At 38.5% G+C, this 15,857-nt stretch overlaps 1 protein-coding gene across 1 annotated transcript; it reads right to left on the reverse strand.

Moving 5' to 3' along the window:
• Positions 1-5,516: 5,516 nt before the first annotated feature.
• On the reverse strand, positions 5,517-6,940 carry LOC130943979 (serine/threonine-protein kinase UCNL-like). Its single transcript, XM_057872093.1, has one exon. It carries the CDS (start codon positions 6,894-6,896, stop codon positions 5,724-5,726), a length of 1,173 nt encoding a protein of 390 aa, XP_057728076.1. The 5' UTR covers positions 6,897-6,940; the 3' UTR covers positions 5,517-5,723.
• Positions 6,941-15,857: the final 8,917 nt, after the last annotated feature.

The following is a 15,857-nucleotide window of genomic DNA, read 5'->3' on the forward strand; positions in this document are numbered from 1 at the left end:
CACCTCCCGTTCTCGGGAAGCCAAGGGACGGGGAACCACTATACCTATACCTCGCTATAACAAGCGAAGCCCTGGCCGCAGTACTGATACGGGAGGACGGGAAAGCCCAACAACCAGTCTACTTCATAAGCAGGGCCCTACAAGGAGCAGAATTAAGATATAGCAAGTTGGAAAAGCTAGCCTTGGCACTCCTAACTTCCTCGAGAAGGTTAAAACAATACTTCCAAAGTCACCAAGTGGTCGTCAGAACGGACCAGGGGATCCGGAAAGTTCTCCAAAAACCCGACCTAGCGGGAAGAATGATGACTTGGTCCATCGAACTCTCTCAATATGACATACGGTACGAGCCCCGGCAAGCCATCAAGGCGCAGGCCATGGCGGATTTCTTGGTTGAAGTAACGGGAGATCCAGGCGAAGACATGGGCACACGGTGGAAGCTCCATGTGGACGGAGCCTCCAACCAGACCTTCGGAGGTGCCGGGATCATCCTGGAAAGCCCGATTGGGGTTGTATACGAATAGTCGGTTAGATTCGAATTTCCCATCTCAAACAACCAAGCAGAATACGAAGCCCTCATAGGAGGCTTGACCCTAGCGGCAGAAGTCGGCGCAAGAAGACTGGAAGTATGCAGCGATTCCCAAGTCGTCACTTCCCAAGTAAACGGCAGCTACCAAGCCAAGGACCCCTTGTTGCAGAAGTACTTGGAAAAGGTTAGAAGCTTGAGCCAAAAGTTCGAAGAGGTCACGGTCCAGCATGTACCCAGAGAAAGAAACACACGGGCAGACCTCCTATCAAAATTGGCGAGCACGAAGCCAGGGGAGGGGAACCGGTCTCTCATCCAAGGCATGACAAGGGAACCAGCAGTTGCACTACACATAACAACCCTAAGTCCCTCATGGCTAGACCCCATCACCAACTTCCTAGAACACGGCCAAGTCCCTGATGATGAAAAGGATGCGGCGAAATTAAGAAGAGAAGCGGCAAAATACGCCGTCATCCAAGGACAGCTGTTCAGAAAAGGGCTTAGCCAACCCCTGCTGAAGTGCCTACACCCCGACCAGACGGACTATGTCCTCAAGGAAGTCCATGAGGGCTGCTGTGGGCACCACATCGGAGGCAAAGCCCTAGCAAGGAAGTTAATCCGAGCTGGGTACTACTGGCCGTCGATGATGGCGGATTCCAAAGAGTTTGTCAAAAAATGCATAAAGTGCCAACGGAACGCCAATTTTGCCAAAGCACCAGCCTCCGAGTTAAGCTTGCTAACGACCTCCCGGCCATTCGCTCAGTGGGGAATCGACCTCTTAGGGCCCTTCCGAGTCGGCCCTGGGCAGGTCAAATATCTCATAGTAGCGATCGATTACTATACCAAATGGATAGAAGCCGAACCACTGGCTAGCATATCTTCGGCCAATTGCAGAAAGTTCATGTGGAGGCAGGTAATAACACGATTCGGGATACCGGAAGTCGTCATCTCGGACAATGGCACGCAGTTTACTGACAAGAAGTTCACAGAATTCCTCAACGGCCTGGGTATAAGGCAAAGGTTCTCTTCGATAGAACACCCTCAGACGAACGGACAAGTGGAGTCCGCCAACAAGGTTGTCCTTTCAGGGTTGAAAAAGAGACTGGACAATAAGAAGGGCACTTGGGCCGACGAGCTAGCATCAGTCCTCTGGTCTTACCGAACAACCGAGCAGTCCTCCACCAAGGAAACTCCTTTCCGGTTAACGTACGGGGTGGATGCGATAATACCCGTAGAGATCGGTGAACCGAGTCCGCGATTGCTTTTGAAAGGAGTAGAGGAAGCTGTAGAAAAGGACCTGATAGACGAAGCCCGGGAAATGGCCCATTTGACGGAAACGGCGCTTAAACAAAGAATAGCTCTGCGATACAACACCAAAGCGCTCAAGAGGGAATTTGAGCCTGACGACCTCGTCCTAAGACGGAATGATATCGGCCCACCGACCCCCGGAGAGGGCAAGCTAGCGGCAAAATGGGAAGGTCCTTACAGAGTCAAAAAGGTGATGGGAAAGGGAGCCTTTAAGTTAGAAAGGCTCGATGGCAAGGAGGTCCCGAGGACTTGGAACGCGGACAACCTTAGAAGATTCTACTCCTAGAGGACGGAGCGACACGCCGGCTGACCTAGCTAAGTAGTCAATTTGTCATTTATAGTAACTTTCAAGTCCTTTATGTGATTACCGAATAAGATATACTTGTGCAAATTCTCCACCCTATTTTGTCTCCGTTTTTCAGATAAACCATCTCGTCGCGACTAACGACGACACCTGACCCGGGACTGATCACCCCGGAGGTCATCAACTACCGTTGTAACGAATAATCACACGAGAGGCCGCGGGCCGCCAGTATAAACGACTATAAACCAAAAACGGTTAATAGAAACGACAACGCAATCAGACGAGTAAGAAAAAACTTTATCGCGACAAAACGAGCAAGCGACCAAAAAGTCATTGTTCACAAGCCAAAATAAAAGCGGCTAAAATTAAAATGTTCATAAGCCAAAACGGCCGAAATCAACTGTTTACAAGCCAAAACAAAACGGCTAAACGAAAAACAAGGAAATAAAGAGTTCATTTCTTAGGGACATCGACAACTTGGCCATCCTTAATAATCTTAAAAACACCAATTGCCGACGTGTCGAACTCAGGGGCAACGATTTTAATTTGAGCTTTCAGGGCTTCCTCAGTGCCCAAAATCGCGCCTTTGCCCTGTTTGACGACGTCTTTGTACTTAGCCTTCCATGTTGCCAGTTCAGCCTCCACGACCTGCTTCTCCTTCTCGACTTCGGCCGCGCGCTTCTGCGCCGCGCCGACCTGTTTCTCCAAAGCCATCTCGCGCTCGACCAAGCGTTCAACCGTCGCATCCGACTCTTTTTGTTTCTTCTCGGCGGCTGTTGCCTTTTGTTCGGCGGCGGTAGCTTTCTGCTCGGCAGTGGTGGCTTTCTTCTCGGCGGCATCCAATTTCTCTGAAGATTGAGTCAGCTGCTCCCGAAGGGTCTCAACTTCGCTTTTTAGCTCATTGTTGGCCTTCCCAGCGGAATCCAACCTCCGTCGGAGAGACTCCATCCCGGACAGCTCGAACTCGGCCTTCCGAGCTATGACCGCACCGCGCAGGAGAGTGCGGTACATCCACCTCGCCTGCCCGGCAAGGGATGACTCATGGAAATGCTCCTCGATACCGGGGATCAGCTGGGTGTCTATGAAATTTCCAGCGTCAAAATTCCTTTCCATCACGGTAAGGACGCCCTCAGGGCTAGACGACGCCGTGGAGGCCTTCTTCCTCTTCCTCTTCAGGCTGGGGACCTCTACCACCTCCTCATCGTCCGGATTGGCCACCGAACCCCCGGTCCCGATCACCTCACGGATAGGAGAAGCATCGACCGCCTTGTCACCATCGGTTGCGGCGCCTTGACCCGATGTGCCGATTCCCTCGGTAGCGGCCCTCTGCTCCGGAGCATCCTGGCCCTCCGGGGGAGCATTAGACCCTTCAGGGGCGGTTTGCTCGTCACCTTCCTCATCATCGGCAGCTAGAAAGGTTTGGACCGACGCAGACATATCCACTGCAGGGAAACAAAGAAGGTCGATTAATCGCCACACAATATCAAAAAAAAAAAAAAAAGAAGACAAAGGGCGAAGTAAAAGCTCCTCACAAATATAATTATGACCGGACTCCCGGTCACCCATGAGAAGATGGGGATTTACTGGGTTCTTCCCAAAGACTGCCATCAACACCTCGGCAATCTGCTTATCCACCTTCGACATACTCCTATAGTTCACCTTAATGAAAGAATTGGACCCTGCCCCGAAACTCCAATAAGTCGGGATGAGCCGTACCCCCTCCAAAGACAACCAAAAGGGATGACGACCTTTGGCAGGGCGGACCTTAAAATATTTGTCCTTAAAACCGTGGTAGGAATCTTCGAACAAACCAAAAATCTTCCGACCCTGGGCAGCTCGGAAGGACATGAACCCCTTTTTGTGTTTTCCCTCCTTAGAAGGGTTTGTGAGGGTGAAGAAGAAGAGGAAGACATCCACGGACACCGGCAGTTCGAGGTATTCACAGACCATCTCGAAACAGCGGATCGAGGCCCAACTGTTCGGATGCAACTGGGACGGTGACACGGAAATCCGGTTTAAAAGCGCCATTTGAAAGGCTGAAAATGGAATACGAACTCCGACTTGAGTGAACATGGATTTGTAGAACCACATCCAGTCGGCGACCTGGCGGGGATAGAAGTTGATTTCGTACAATCGCTCGTGAGGAGCCGGGACGAAAACGTCATAATTGGCCTCCTCGTCAGTCCCGCCACACAAGTACCCGGCTTGTCGGAACTCGGTGAGCTCCTCCTCGCCCATTTGGTTGGGCGATTCCTTCACGTCGGAAACAACCCAGGCTTACGGATCATACGCCGCGGGGTTAACGGAAGCCCGGGAAACCGTGCGAGCCATACCTACACGGGGGGATCATCCAGTTAGTCTAAGAGATCGGTAGATCGGTTGCTCAGTTCAACCACACCACTACTCCCCAACTAAGGACAAAACACTAGAGGTGGACAGGGAAAAGCCTACCCTGGAATGGCTCCCCCCCTCTAACGCGTGTAACCGCCATAGCAAGGCCACACAACAGTAACAGAACCAAATAACAAGCATACAGAAATAATGCATAAAAGGGAGGTTGATTAGAGAGTTACCTAAATTGATGGAAAGGAGATGGAATTGCGAGTCTGGGAAAATGCAAGAAGGACGAACAGAGGCACCACAGCAACACTTTGAAATCTTGTAGCAAGGAGGAAGAAGGGAAAAATAGGGAGTGTGAAAAGGTGTAAAAGCACCAAAACCAACCGTTTAAAAACTGCTCCTAAAGCGCGAAACGCCTGGGGGCAGAACGGTCTTTTCGAACGGGGTTTTTTACCCCATTATGAGCATTCAATGCTCGGCGCAGGAAACGAAGCGATGAAACGGTTGCTTAAGCAACCAAGAGACGCGCGTTGGGGGCACACCCTTCCCACGAGCGGCCGGCCAGACGAGATGCGACGCGGCACGCCATTGGTAGCTCCCACGACTACCATTGGCGCGTGGGGGCACTGTTACGGCCTGGCCCAAAACCCGCACGGGTCGACCCGACCCGTGCAATACCCGACCCGGACACGTGCCCTCCACCCGACCCGGACACGCGTCCAGTACGACCCACACACGGCTGCAGGGCAGCGTCCTTGGGAATATGGGCCTGTCCTCCCGTGGGGCCCACCACTGACATGTATATAAGGGGAAGATTGGCTCTTCCCCCGAGGTACGTCACATTCTCTCCCCTATCATTCTGCTTGCCTGCACATTGCTGACTTGAGCGTCGGAGTGTCTTTGCAGGTGACACCCCCCTCAACATCTCCCCACGACCAAGTGCTCCAGTGCCCGGCTACTCGACAACCCGCGAGCGGTGCGGCCCAAGCTAAGGCGTCCTTTCCCCGACCTGTCCGGAACCCGACTACCGAACATATACCATAGAAAAGACAACATTTCCAAGTTGTCTCAAATTGTATTATATACTGTTACTACTTACTATATGAGTAATAATTTTGCAACGCCGTTTTTCACGTTTCCCCCGTTACGTTATTTTCCTTTCTATATACAGAGATTTGAGATTTACAGATTTAAAAAAGAATAACTATTAACTACCCCTATCTATGACGCGCCACCACCACTCAGAAATCAGAATTCTCCCCACGAAACATTCTTCCGGTGAAGCTCGCAAGAAGGTGACTGCGGAGCCTTCAACCTCTGGAAGTAATCCCTTACGTCCACTCCGCCAGCGGCACCGCCACCAGTCAGTTTCTCCGTGAAGTGGGCTTCATCATCTCTGGATGGAATAAACGGCGGCCTCATGACCACCTCCGCCGTCAGGAGGTCCCACTTGAGACCTCTGAAAAACGCATGGTCCTTGATCTCACCGGCTCCACGTACGGAACCCAACCTTCTAGAAGGTTCCTTCTCCAGCAACCGCGAGATCAAATCCGTCAACACCGTCTGCTTCCCGATGAACTCAGGCTTCTTCATCAACACGTTCCGAAACGTCTCCTTTCTGTTCTTCCCCTTAAACGGCGTCCTTCCGTACAGCATCTCGTACGTCAGCACCCCTAGGGCCCACCAATCGACGGCGAACTCGTGACCATCGCCGCGAACCACCTCCGGAGCCACGTACTCCTCCGTACCGACGAAGGAGTTCGACCTTTCTCCGGCGGAAAAACTCGGTCTGCGGCGACTAACAGGACTGACTCGCGCGGACTTAGGCTTCTTCAGTCCTTTTTGGCTCTGGTGGTGACACGTGTCATGTTTTCTGTTAGAGGCCTTGGGTTCAGTTATGAGAACCGTTTTCGGTTTTGGAAGAGTGAGGTTGCGTGAGAGGTCGAAATCAGTTAGGGTGACGTGGCCGGTTTGTTGGATGAGGACGTTTTCAGGTTTGAGGTCGCGGTAGGCGATTCCCATGGAGTGGAGGTGGTCGAGAGCGCAGAGGATCTCGGCCACGTAGAAGCGGATGACGGCGGGGGAGAAGACGCGGTCCACTTGGCGGTGGCGGAGGACGTTGAGGTCGCCGCCGGGGCAGTAAGGGACGGCCCAGCCAAGCAAGTGGTCTGTTTCGAAGGTGCCGAGGAGGGAAGGGAGGAAGGGGTGGGAGAGGCGGGACAGCACTTGGGTTTCCCAGCGGGCACGGCGGTCGGAGTCTGGCTTTGCGTCGACAGAGGACTTGTCGACCACCTTGAGAGCAAGATAGGTGGCGGTGGTTGTGTGTTGGACGAGGAAGACGGTGCCCATGGCGCCTCTGCCTAGAATTTTGAGTGCTTTGAGGTTGTCGAGATCGAGCTCCGGCGAGGCTGGACACGTCATGTTATGTTATGTTGTTTGTGTTTGACGAGAGAGTGACCTGAGTGGGAGTGGGAAGAGGTGCATATCATTTCATTGTTCAGATTTCGCTTTTATATCCATGGAAAAATGTTAGGTGTAATGTAGAAAAAAAAGTTAAAAGATTGATTGGTGATAATAATTCAAGAGGGGTGTTTAAAAAATATCTTTAATTTATTAAAAAAAATAAAAAATTAATATTTAATTTAAAAATATAAAAAATATATAATTTTTAAATATTTAAAATTTGTTATAAAAAATAAATTAAACACTAAGTAACAGATACCATACAATTCACTTAATTCAAATATGAATGAAGAAATTATATAGAGGTTATATACATTTTATATTTGTTTTCCTATGAAATTGATAGTTAAAATTTATTAGATAATTATTTAGTTAATAAAAATGTTATTCCTATATCATCAATTATTAATATATTTATATATAAATATATATATAATTTAATTTATTTTTAATATTTATATTTTAATATGTATTTTATATTAGTGACTGATTTTGACTTTGATAACTAATTTTTATGTACTTGTACCATAATCATTTAATTAAATATGTTAAATTATTTCTGATAGTTCTCAACTAATAATTTTATAGGAAAACAATATTTTCCACCATTTTTAAACGGTATTTAATATTTTTTTTATTTTTAAGAGCAATATATCCATATCCATATCTTAGTTGACCAATTATCATTGAAACCTGATGGGTATAATGCATAAGAAAAAAAAATTAATTTTAATACATACACATCTAATTACATAATACTACCTAGTAAAATATATAACTCTTTTATATTAATTATATAAATAATAATTAGATAATTATATAAAATATTTTACATTAATAATATATTAAAATTAAATTCTAAAAAAATATTAAGAAGTCAATATTTTTAGCATAAAATGTGAAAATTGACTAATTTAAATATAAAAGAAAAGTAAAAAAATATTAAAAACTAACATTTTTCATACATAAAACTAGTGTGCCTTAGCTACAAATATAATCATATGAAGTTCAATAAGACCCATGCTTGCATCAAAGGAAGGAGGCAGCTTGATTATATTGCAGAAGAGATGAGAAAGGATAGAAATGAGAGGGTCACACGTCTGAAATAGACATAGATAATCAAAGACTAATATGATACTACTATTCTTTATTTGTAGTATGTAGTGCCAAACAAAATGACAAAAATGAATTTGATCATATGGTTATCACATGGGGCACCCCCTATTCTAAGGAGAACGTGAATGTGCACCGTATATAATTATATTTTCTTGCTTCATGTTGGAACCTTGTCACCATGTTTGATATGGTGGCAATATCTTATTTTAGGTAGTATTTAATTATTGTCTTTTTATAAGACATCGGAGATACAAGAGATGCAAAAACAAAATATGCATGCTTTGAAAGAATAATGAAGATAAAAAGTGAAAAATGTTTATATCCGTCCAAATTTTGTAACAACAAATTATGTTCTTCCCTGCTATGGATCTCGCGTTATCTTATTAAATAGGGCATAATTCACCTATATCTTCATCACTATTTTTAATTCATATAATCAAATCAGAAAATAATGTGTTCTTTCCATTATATGATCTGCCATGTGTGTTCTGTTAATGTTGTAAGTGTGAGAAGTGTATGAAATTAGTCCTAGCTACATCAAAGAAAGCAAAAAAATGAAAAATTTATAAGATGAGAGATCCATTAACTTATTATCTTAAGGTTTTGAGATTGATATGATGTCTTCTCATCTTATATTCTTTCACTTGGTTATTAAACTCATTATTTATGAAATTTAGATTTAGATTTACCTATATATTAGATGCTTTTCTCATATTTTATTTGCTACATAGTACAAACAATTATATGTTGTTATATTCAGCATTTGTAACATTGTTGATGTACAATGTCCTTTTCTATATTAATCTTCATCTTCATTATTTAACTCGGGAAAATGTTTTTGTCTTGGAATATAATGCTAATCATTATCATAATTTTTTAAAGAAAAATAGGGTGCTTCAATCATCAACACTGTTGTATATATATGTTCATTCGTAAATGCTGAACATGACTATGAGCAAGGGTAGCCATAGAATATATATTTATCATTCTGTTGTCAACAAAGGACAAAGCAATTAATGGAGTTTCACATGCATGTTCAATGTTCCTTAGTTGTTGTTGTAATTAATTTAATTAGGTATGGTTAAGACACTTGAATGTGCAATTTTACAACTAGGTCCTATTTATATGCAGTGCCAAAATATTTTTTGTCGCCCTAACATTGTGGTAATCCATTAATAAGCAGTGATGGTGAATTAGAAGTAACTGGCTTCAATTCATTGAGGCAACAGTACTGTTGTGACTTGTGACATAAAAAAGATCGATCAAAGATAACATATAAATTAGAACAAAGCCTATGGTTTAATTAAAACACACCTATGTTATCATTCTAGAGGGTAGACAAGAGTGGAAGACAGAATGATTATGCTTCCTTTATATAACACACTATGAATTGACAAATATGTTAAATTAAAGCTTTTTTTTATTTGCAAATCTTCTACTTCGAACATTGAATTTAAGGAAATAAAAAGCTATATTTTCCCTAACAAATGTATATTAGATGATCTTTCTTAGTCTTTTTAACTTTCTAGTTTCTTTTCTTTGATTACATTATTATACTATGTAAAAGAAAAAGAAGATAACTCTCTAATTATTTTGGATGAAATGCTTTATTATTATAGCATTACCTACCAATTGCAAAAGGGTGTAGAAAGCTAAGAGATAATTAATAAAATTATATATTCTTTATTCTGTTCCATGTGATATGTGGTGGGGATTATTATGATTATTGTGGAGCGGGTAATCACAACCTTTCGTGCATAATTCTTAGATGCTTTCTTTATTTCTTAGGACTTTAATTTACACTCAAACCCTTGCCTTTTATTTATAATAATGGACTCACTTAGATAAAGACGCTTAAAACGTCTTCTTTTAAAAATATTTTTAAGTAATTAAAATTTAATATCTATAATTAATTAAATTATGTTATTTTTATTAAAATTAGATCAGATAAATTGATTTAACTAAAAAATTAATAAATTATATCTTAAATCGGTCTAAATTAATATTTTTTTATAAAAAATAATTACAATATTTTTATTAAAAAATGACTAAAATATTCTTATATATATATTAAAAATTCTAGATTCTAACCCTTTTTTTTTCTTTGTGTTGTTATTGGGTTAGAATTTAGAATTTTTAAAATTAAAAAGTATATATAATAAAAATATTTTAGTTATTTTCTATAATAAAGTTATTGTAGTTATTTTCTATAAAAAAATATTAATTTAAATCAATTTAAGGTTTAATTTATCAATTTTTTGACCAAATCAATTTATCTTATCTAATTTTGACAAAAATAATATAATTTAATTAGTTATATATGTATTAAATTTTAATTAACAACAAATATTTAAAAAAAAAAGATGTTTTAAGTATTTTTATCAGAATATTTTCATTATAATAATATCTTCAAAAAAAATTCATTTTGAATTTCATAAATTAATAAAGTATTATGTAAAAATGGAAATAAGAAAGAAAGATAAATAAAAGATGAGAGGAGTATTGAAAGTAGAATAATCAAAGCATCAAGCATGTGTTCCACGGTGCACATATTTATGTATTTAAAATTTTATTCATTTAAAAGTTATAAGAATAATTAAAAAGATAAATGCGTACTCTTAATTATCCATCTCAATGCATATATCCATCTAGACCAAAACGTATATATATATATATGATGTTGCTGTAATAATTTTTCATATATTATTGTTACGTTATCGCCAAAAAATGTGAAGTAACTAAGGCCATAGCTAGTTATTTCTTATTAGACTCAAATTAATAAATACTGTTAAAGATTCTCAGAATCAACCAATGTGCAGTTTTGTACTATGCCCTTACTGTATTTTTTCCCCTATATAAAGCAGTGTAATTGGCATTGAACTAATAATAATTTATTATCAATAAAAAATGGAAGCCCACTTCGATTGCTTAGTTATTGACTTATTGGCATTGTACACACAATAAAAATCGGTTACTAATTCAGCCATAATATATTTATATATAAATATTATATGTATTATTTAACTTATATTCAGTGTATATTTATCTTTTAGGTTTTAATATATTTATATATACAAAAATATTATTTGTATATTAAAATTAATCACTAAAATTAATTACCAATATATTTATATATAAATATATGTATAATTTAATTTATTTTTAATATATATTTATATTTTAATATATATTTTATATTTTAATAACTGATTTTAGTATATACATAACAAAATTCTTATACATATGATTAATTAAATGACATGTTTTTTTATATTAGTGTAACAATTATTAATTAAATGGATATTATATTAGTCTTTTTTACGTGAGATACATATACATGAGAAGGCTACTAGCTTATTAACTACTACAAAATGCTCACTTGTCTTTTGAAAATGATTAAGGCTTAGTTTGATAAAATTTTTATTTTTTGAAAGTAGGTTATAAAAACTATTTTTTAATAGGTAATTTTTGAAAAGCTGCCATATTTACGTTTGATAAAATTAAATTAAAGATAACTTTTAATAAGTTTAAGTATTATAATTGTAGTTCGTAAAACAGTTTTTAATAATTAATGAGGATAATTTTAAATATTTATTATTATAGAAGGTAATATTAATTTTTTTAAAATTTTGATAAGCACAAGCCAATTTTAAAAAGCTCCTTCTTAGATATTTTTAAAAACACTTTTAATTTTTAAAAGTCACAAACATAAGTATTTAAACTTTTTAATTTATCAAATATAAAATGAGATGTTTATACTTTTAAAAAGTACAAATACCTCTTCAAAAAAATTTATCAAACCAAACCTAATTAAAATGAAAATTACGCATTTAATTAATTAACTTATTTTAATTCTTGGCGATGAATATATGTACAAATAATTTTTTTAACTAAGTTTAATCAAATTCTCACAAATCTAATTAAAAAAAATGTACCTTATACATTATTGCTTCTATTTCTTTATACTTCTGCAGCACAAAAAATTATTGAAGATCACAGTGCAAAAAACGTTTAAAATCATCAAATTTACCGGTAAAATTCTTAAAAAATTTGATGATAATAATATTACTGTCAGAATGAATCTAACAATATAAAAGTCTTCGATAACTATTTACCAAAGTTGATGTTAATTGCTGCGAGAATTTTATAATAGTAATCATTTTTAGAATGAATATTTTTATTTGTGATTACTATCGAAAAAAATCTTACGATAATTTTATCGTTATTTTAATTTTTTGGCGCTCTAATTACCGTTGGAATAATATTATTTAATAAAATAAGTTAAAAAACTAAATAATACCGTCAAATTTATTTGACGCAAAATCCTATGACAATATTATTTTTATAAAAAACTAATTTTTATTTAATATTTTTTAACTGTAATTATTATAACTATAAACTAATAAAAACTAAATAATATTATGATAACTAACATTAAAATAAAAAATTATAACATAATCCGAAATAACAACCGCTAAAAACATAATAAAGTAATCTCATTAATAAAAAAAAATATTAATGTCAAACTACACAAAAGAAACTCATAAAATCTATGGGTTCTCATAATCGTTTTTCCATCCTCCTCTTGATAATTTTATTGTCGGTGCTGATTTGGCGACCTTGTGAGTGTCGGTGTCTGTGCTAGCTATCTGCTGCCACATGCATTCTATCTACTCCAATTTCTACCTGAGATCCTACTTCAAAGACTTTGTCTCCTCATCTCGAACACATTTAATCTCTGCCATACATGTAAGGAGTTCGTTATATCTCTCTTCAACTAAATGGAACTGGTGACCGCTAATGACCATGATCCTGCAGGTTTTGAGTTAGACTATGGACCTATTAATACAAATCTACGTCCTGCGGATATGCAGGGTTGATCACCGAGGTGAAGAGAGCCCTAAAGGTGATAAAATCTAGCCGCAGCTGGGTTAGGCTCTTCCTTGACACTTTCTGTAGCTTGAACCCCAACTGCATCAAAGACCATCTTATTATATCTCTCACGGTTACTCTACTCCTAATTCATGTCTTCCATATTTATTTCTCTAACCAACTTAACCCTCTTTGTGTAACACTCTACCACACTGAACTTTACGCTTAAGTCGTAAAATAGAAGTGGTGTGACATTAAGACTTCTAAAATAAAATGTATACATATAATATCAGAAGAATTATAATATGCTAGGAGCCTTGAAGAATAGAGGAAACAAAAAATCGCAAAATAAAAGCGCAACGCTCAAGAAACGAGTAACTTGCGTGCTAAGAAAGCTACAGCTGTTAAGTGTAAAGTAACCCAAAACAGGAACAGAGAATCAAAGATACAAAATAACGAGCTCCTGACTCAGCCCGCAAAGTCAAGACTGGCCGCAGAATATACACACATACATATATATATATATATATATATATATATATATATATATATATATATATATATATATATATATATATATCCGAAACCCAAATGTACATAAACAAAATTCTGTCTCTCCATAAACCTCTAAGAGGATAAAAAAGAATAAGTTATGCAGAGAGAAAGCTAAGTATATATATAAACATCACTGTACAACAAAATAACCCAGTAACCACTTCGCCTCAGGGGTCCAGACGCCTAACGAGATACCTCTCAACCTGCATCTGAAAAACAACAACATAGTATGGAATGAGAACCGGAGGTTCTCAGTATAGTAAAGGTGTCACACATATAATATATAAGGTCATGGAAATGCCAGAGGCAATCCTAGAACGCCGACACTCTGATTATAGAGCTTAAAGTATTAAACAGAAGCTATAAAAGGTGGTTTTCTAAGAGTGTCTAAACCTAACTTAACTTTAAATCTAAGTCTCATACTACCATTCCTCCATACCTCAATCTCAATCAGCATTTCATAAACAAATAATCAGATAAAGACAAGTACAAAAAGCTTACAAGTACTGCAGGTAACAAATAATCATTTAACATGGCAATTACACTTAGGCACACCTAGTTAATGCACAAACAAGTAATTCAAGTAGTATGCATATGATGCATGCCTGTCTTATGGCTGATGAAGCTCATCTGTCGGTTATCCAGCCAACCCGACAAGTCCAAAAACCTTAGACTGTCCCTCGACGTGCATCCCCAAGAGTCTATGCATAGCTTTTCTCAAATAATCAATATTGCTCAATGGGGATAACATTCCTGAGAATTTATAGTGCCCGGTCACCCTTACGTCGTAGGGTCACACAAAGTATCGAGTTTTCAACCTGGTACACGGGGTGACAAGCCACGGTACTTTACCCAGGGAATCTCGTATCTCAAATCATTTAATCATCCAAGCCAAGTATCATATATACATAATCATTCATTTGAATATCCAGCCAAGCATCATATATGATTACTCGTAACATTTCATAATCAACTCACCACTTTTCAAGTTTACTTCACCTTCAAGTTACCCTCGTTTCCTAACTTCATCTAATTATCAAGTTTAACACTATTATTTATGACCAAAGGAAAGAAAATAGAGGTTTAGAAGTTTGAAATAGGTTTTAAAACCTCAAAAATCATGTTTGCTGGAACTGGTGCTACGCGTACGCGTGGGAGTGTGAAAGTGCAGCTTGCGCTTGCGTCCCTTGTCATCCGTGCGCGTGGGTGAAAACTTCATGTCACGCGTGCGCGTGGGTCACGCGTACGCGTGGACATGCTTGTTTGCCTTACACGTGTGCATGGGAATAGTCGCGTATGCATCACCAAAATTTTATGCCACGCGTACGCATGGACATGCGTTCTTCAAAAAAAAAAAGAAATTAACAGAGAGCTGAACAATCAGGGAACCACCTGCATATCCACATATTCTTTACCAATTTTTTCGACGGCCATAACTCAATCGCTTTAAATCATTTTTCTTCCATTCTTCGAACGGCATAAACTTCACGAACCCAATTTTTATTTAAAACAAGTTATAATTAATTTGGGATTCTAGAAGTCAAGTAATAGCCCGCCAAAGTTCAGCCCAAAACCAAAATTTTGCAAACAATTTCAAACCTCATTTTCATTCAATAATTCCATTCCATTCTTTCCCAATCCTATCAATAATACCAACTCAAATGCCAACATCAATACTCAATAAATTCTGCGTCATTTCATCAACCTCCATTCCATAACATTACACCATTTCTTTTTCATCAAAACCACCAAGCTTTTCTGTATTATACTTGTAACCATATATTCAGTAATTCAACAATATATCCTCCTACCAATCATATAATAATCATATACTCCAATCACCAAATCAAATCACATATAATCACCAATCAAATTAGTAAACATTATATATACACTTGCGTTCCAACTTATCCTATGGTCATCTAGCCTAAGTTTTCATAGAACATTATATATAAAATGCAAGAAACTTAAACCATACCTCGGCCAATTTCCACGTAACGACCAAAGCAATTTATTTAAAACCAAGGCAGCCCCTCAAAATTCAATAAACTCTAAGCTCTGCTTCCTCCAAGTTCCAATATTCACAATTTTAAGCTCCAATTATTTATTTTCAACCTAATACACATTCATAACACATATATATTCAATTTAATACTCAAAACTCAAATTTAATAAAATTAAAATAGAATTATCGTATCCTCACCTTACCTAAACACTACAACAAAACCTAATTTAGACGACCATTTGGGGGAAGCGGTCAAATAGAACCGCCGTCGCTTCAATCCCTGCTTTCACATACCAGCGGTGAAACCCACCCGCCTCTGAAGCACAAATCCAGTGGCGGCCATCACGCTCTTTCCACGGCGGTCTATGAAT

This window comes from Arachis stenosperma, chromosome 8 (assembly GCF_014773155.1).
Source record: "Arachis stenosperma cultivar V10309 chromosome 8, arast.V10309.gnm1.PFL2, whole genome shotgun sequence".
Classification (NCBI taxonomy): Eukaryota; Viridiplantae; Streptophyta; class Magnoliopsida; order Fabales; family Fabaceae; genus Arachis; species Arachis stenosperma.

What these genes read in the sequence shown, in the direction of transcription:
- LOC130943979 (XM_057872093.1), bottom strand. Translation starts at nt 6,896, where the DNA reads ATGACGTGTCCAGCCTCGCCGGAGCTCGATCTCGACAACCTCAAAGCA.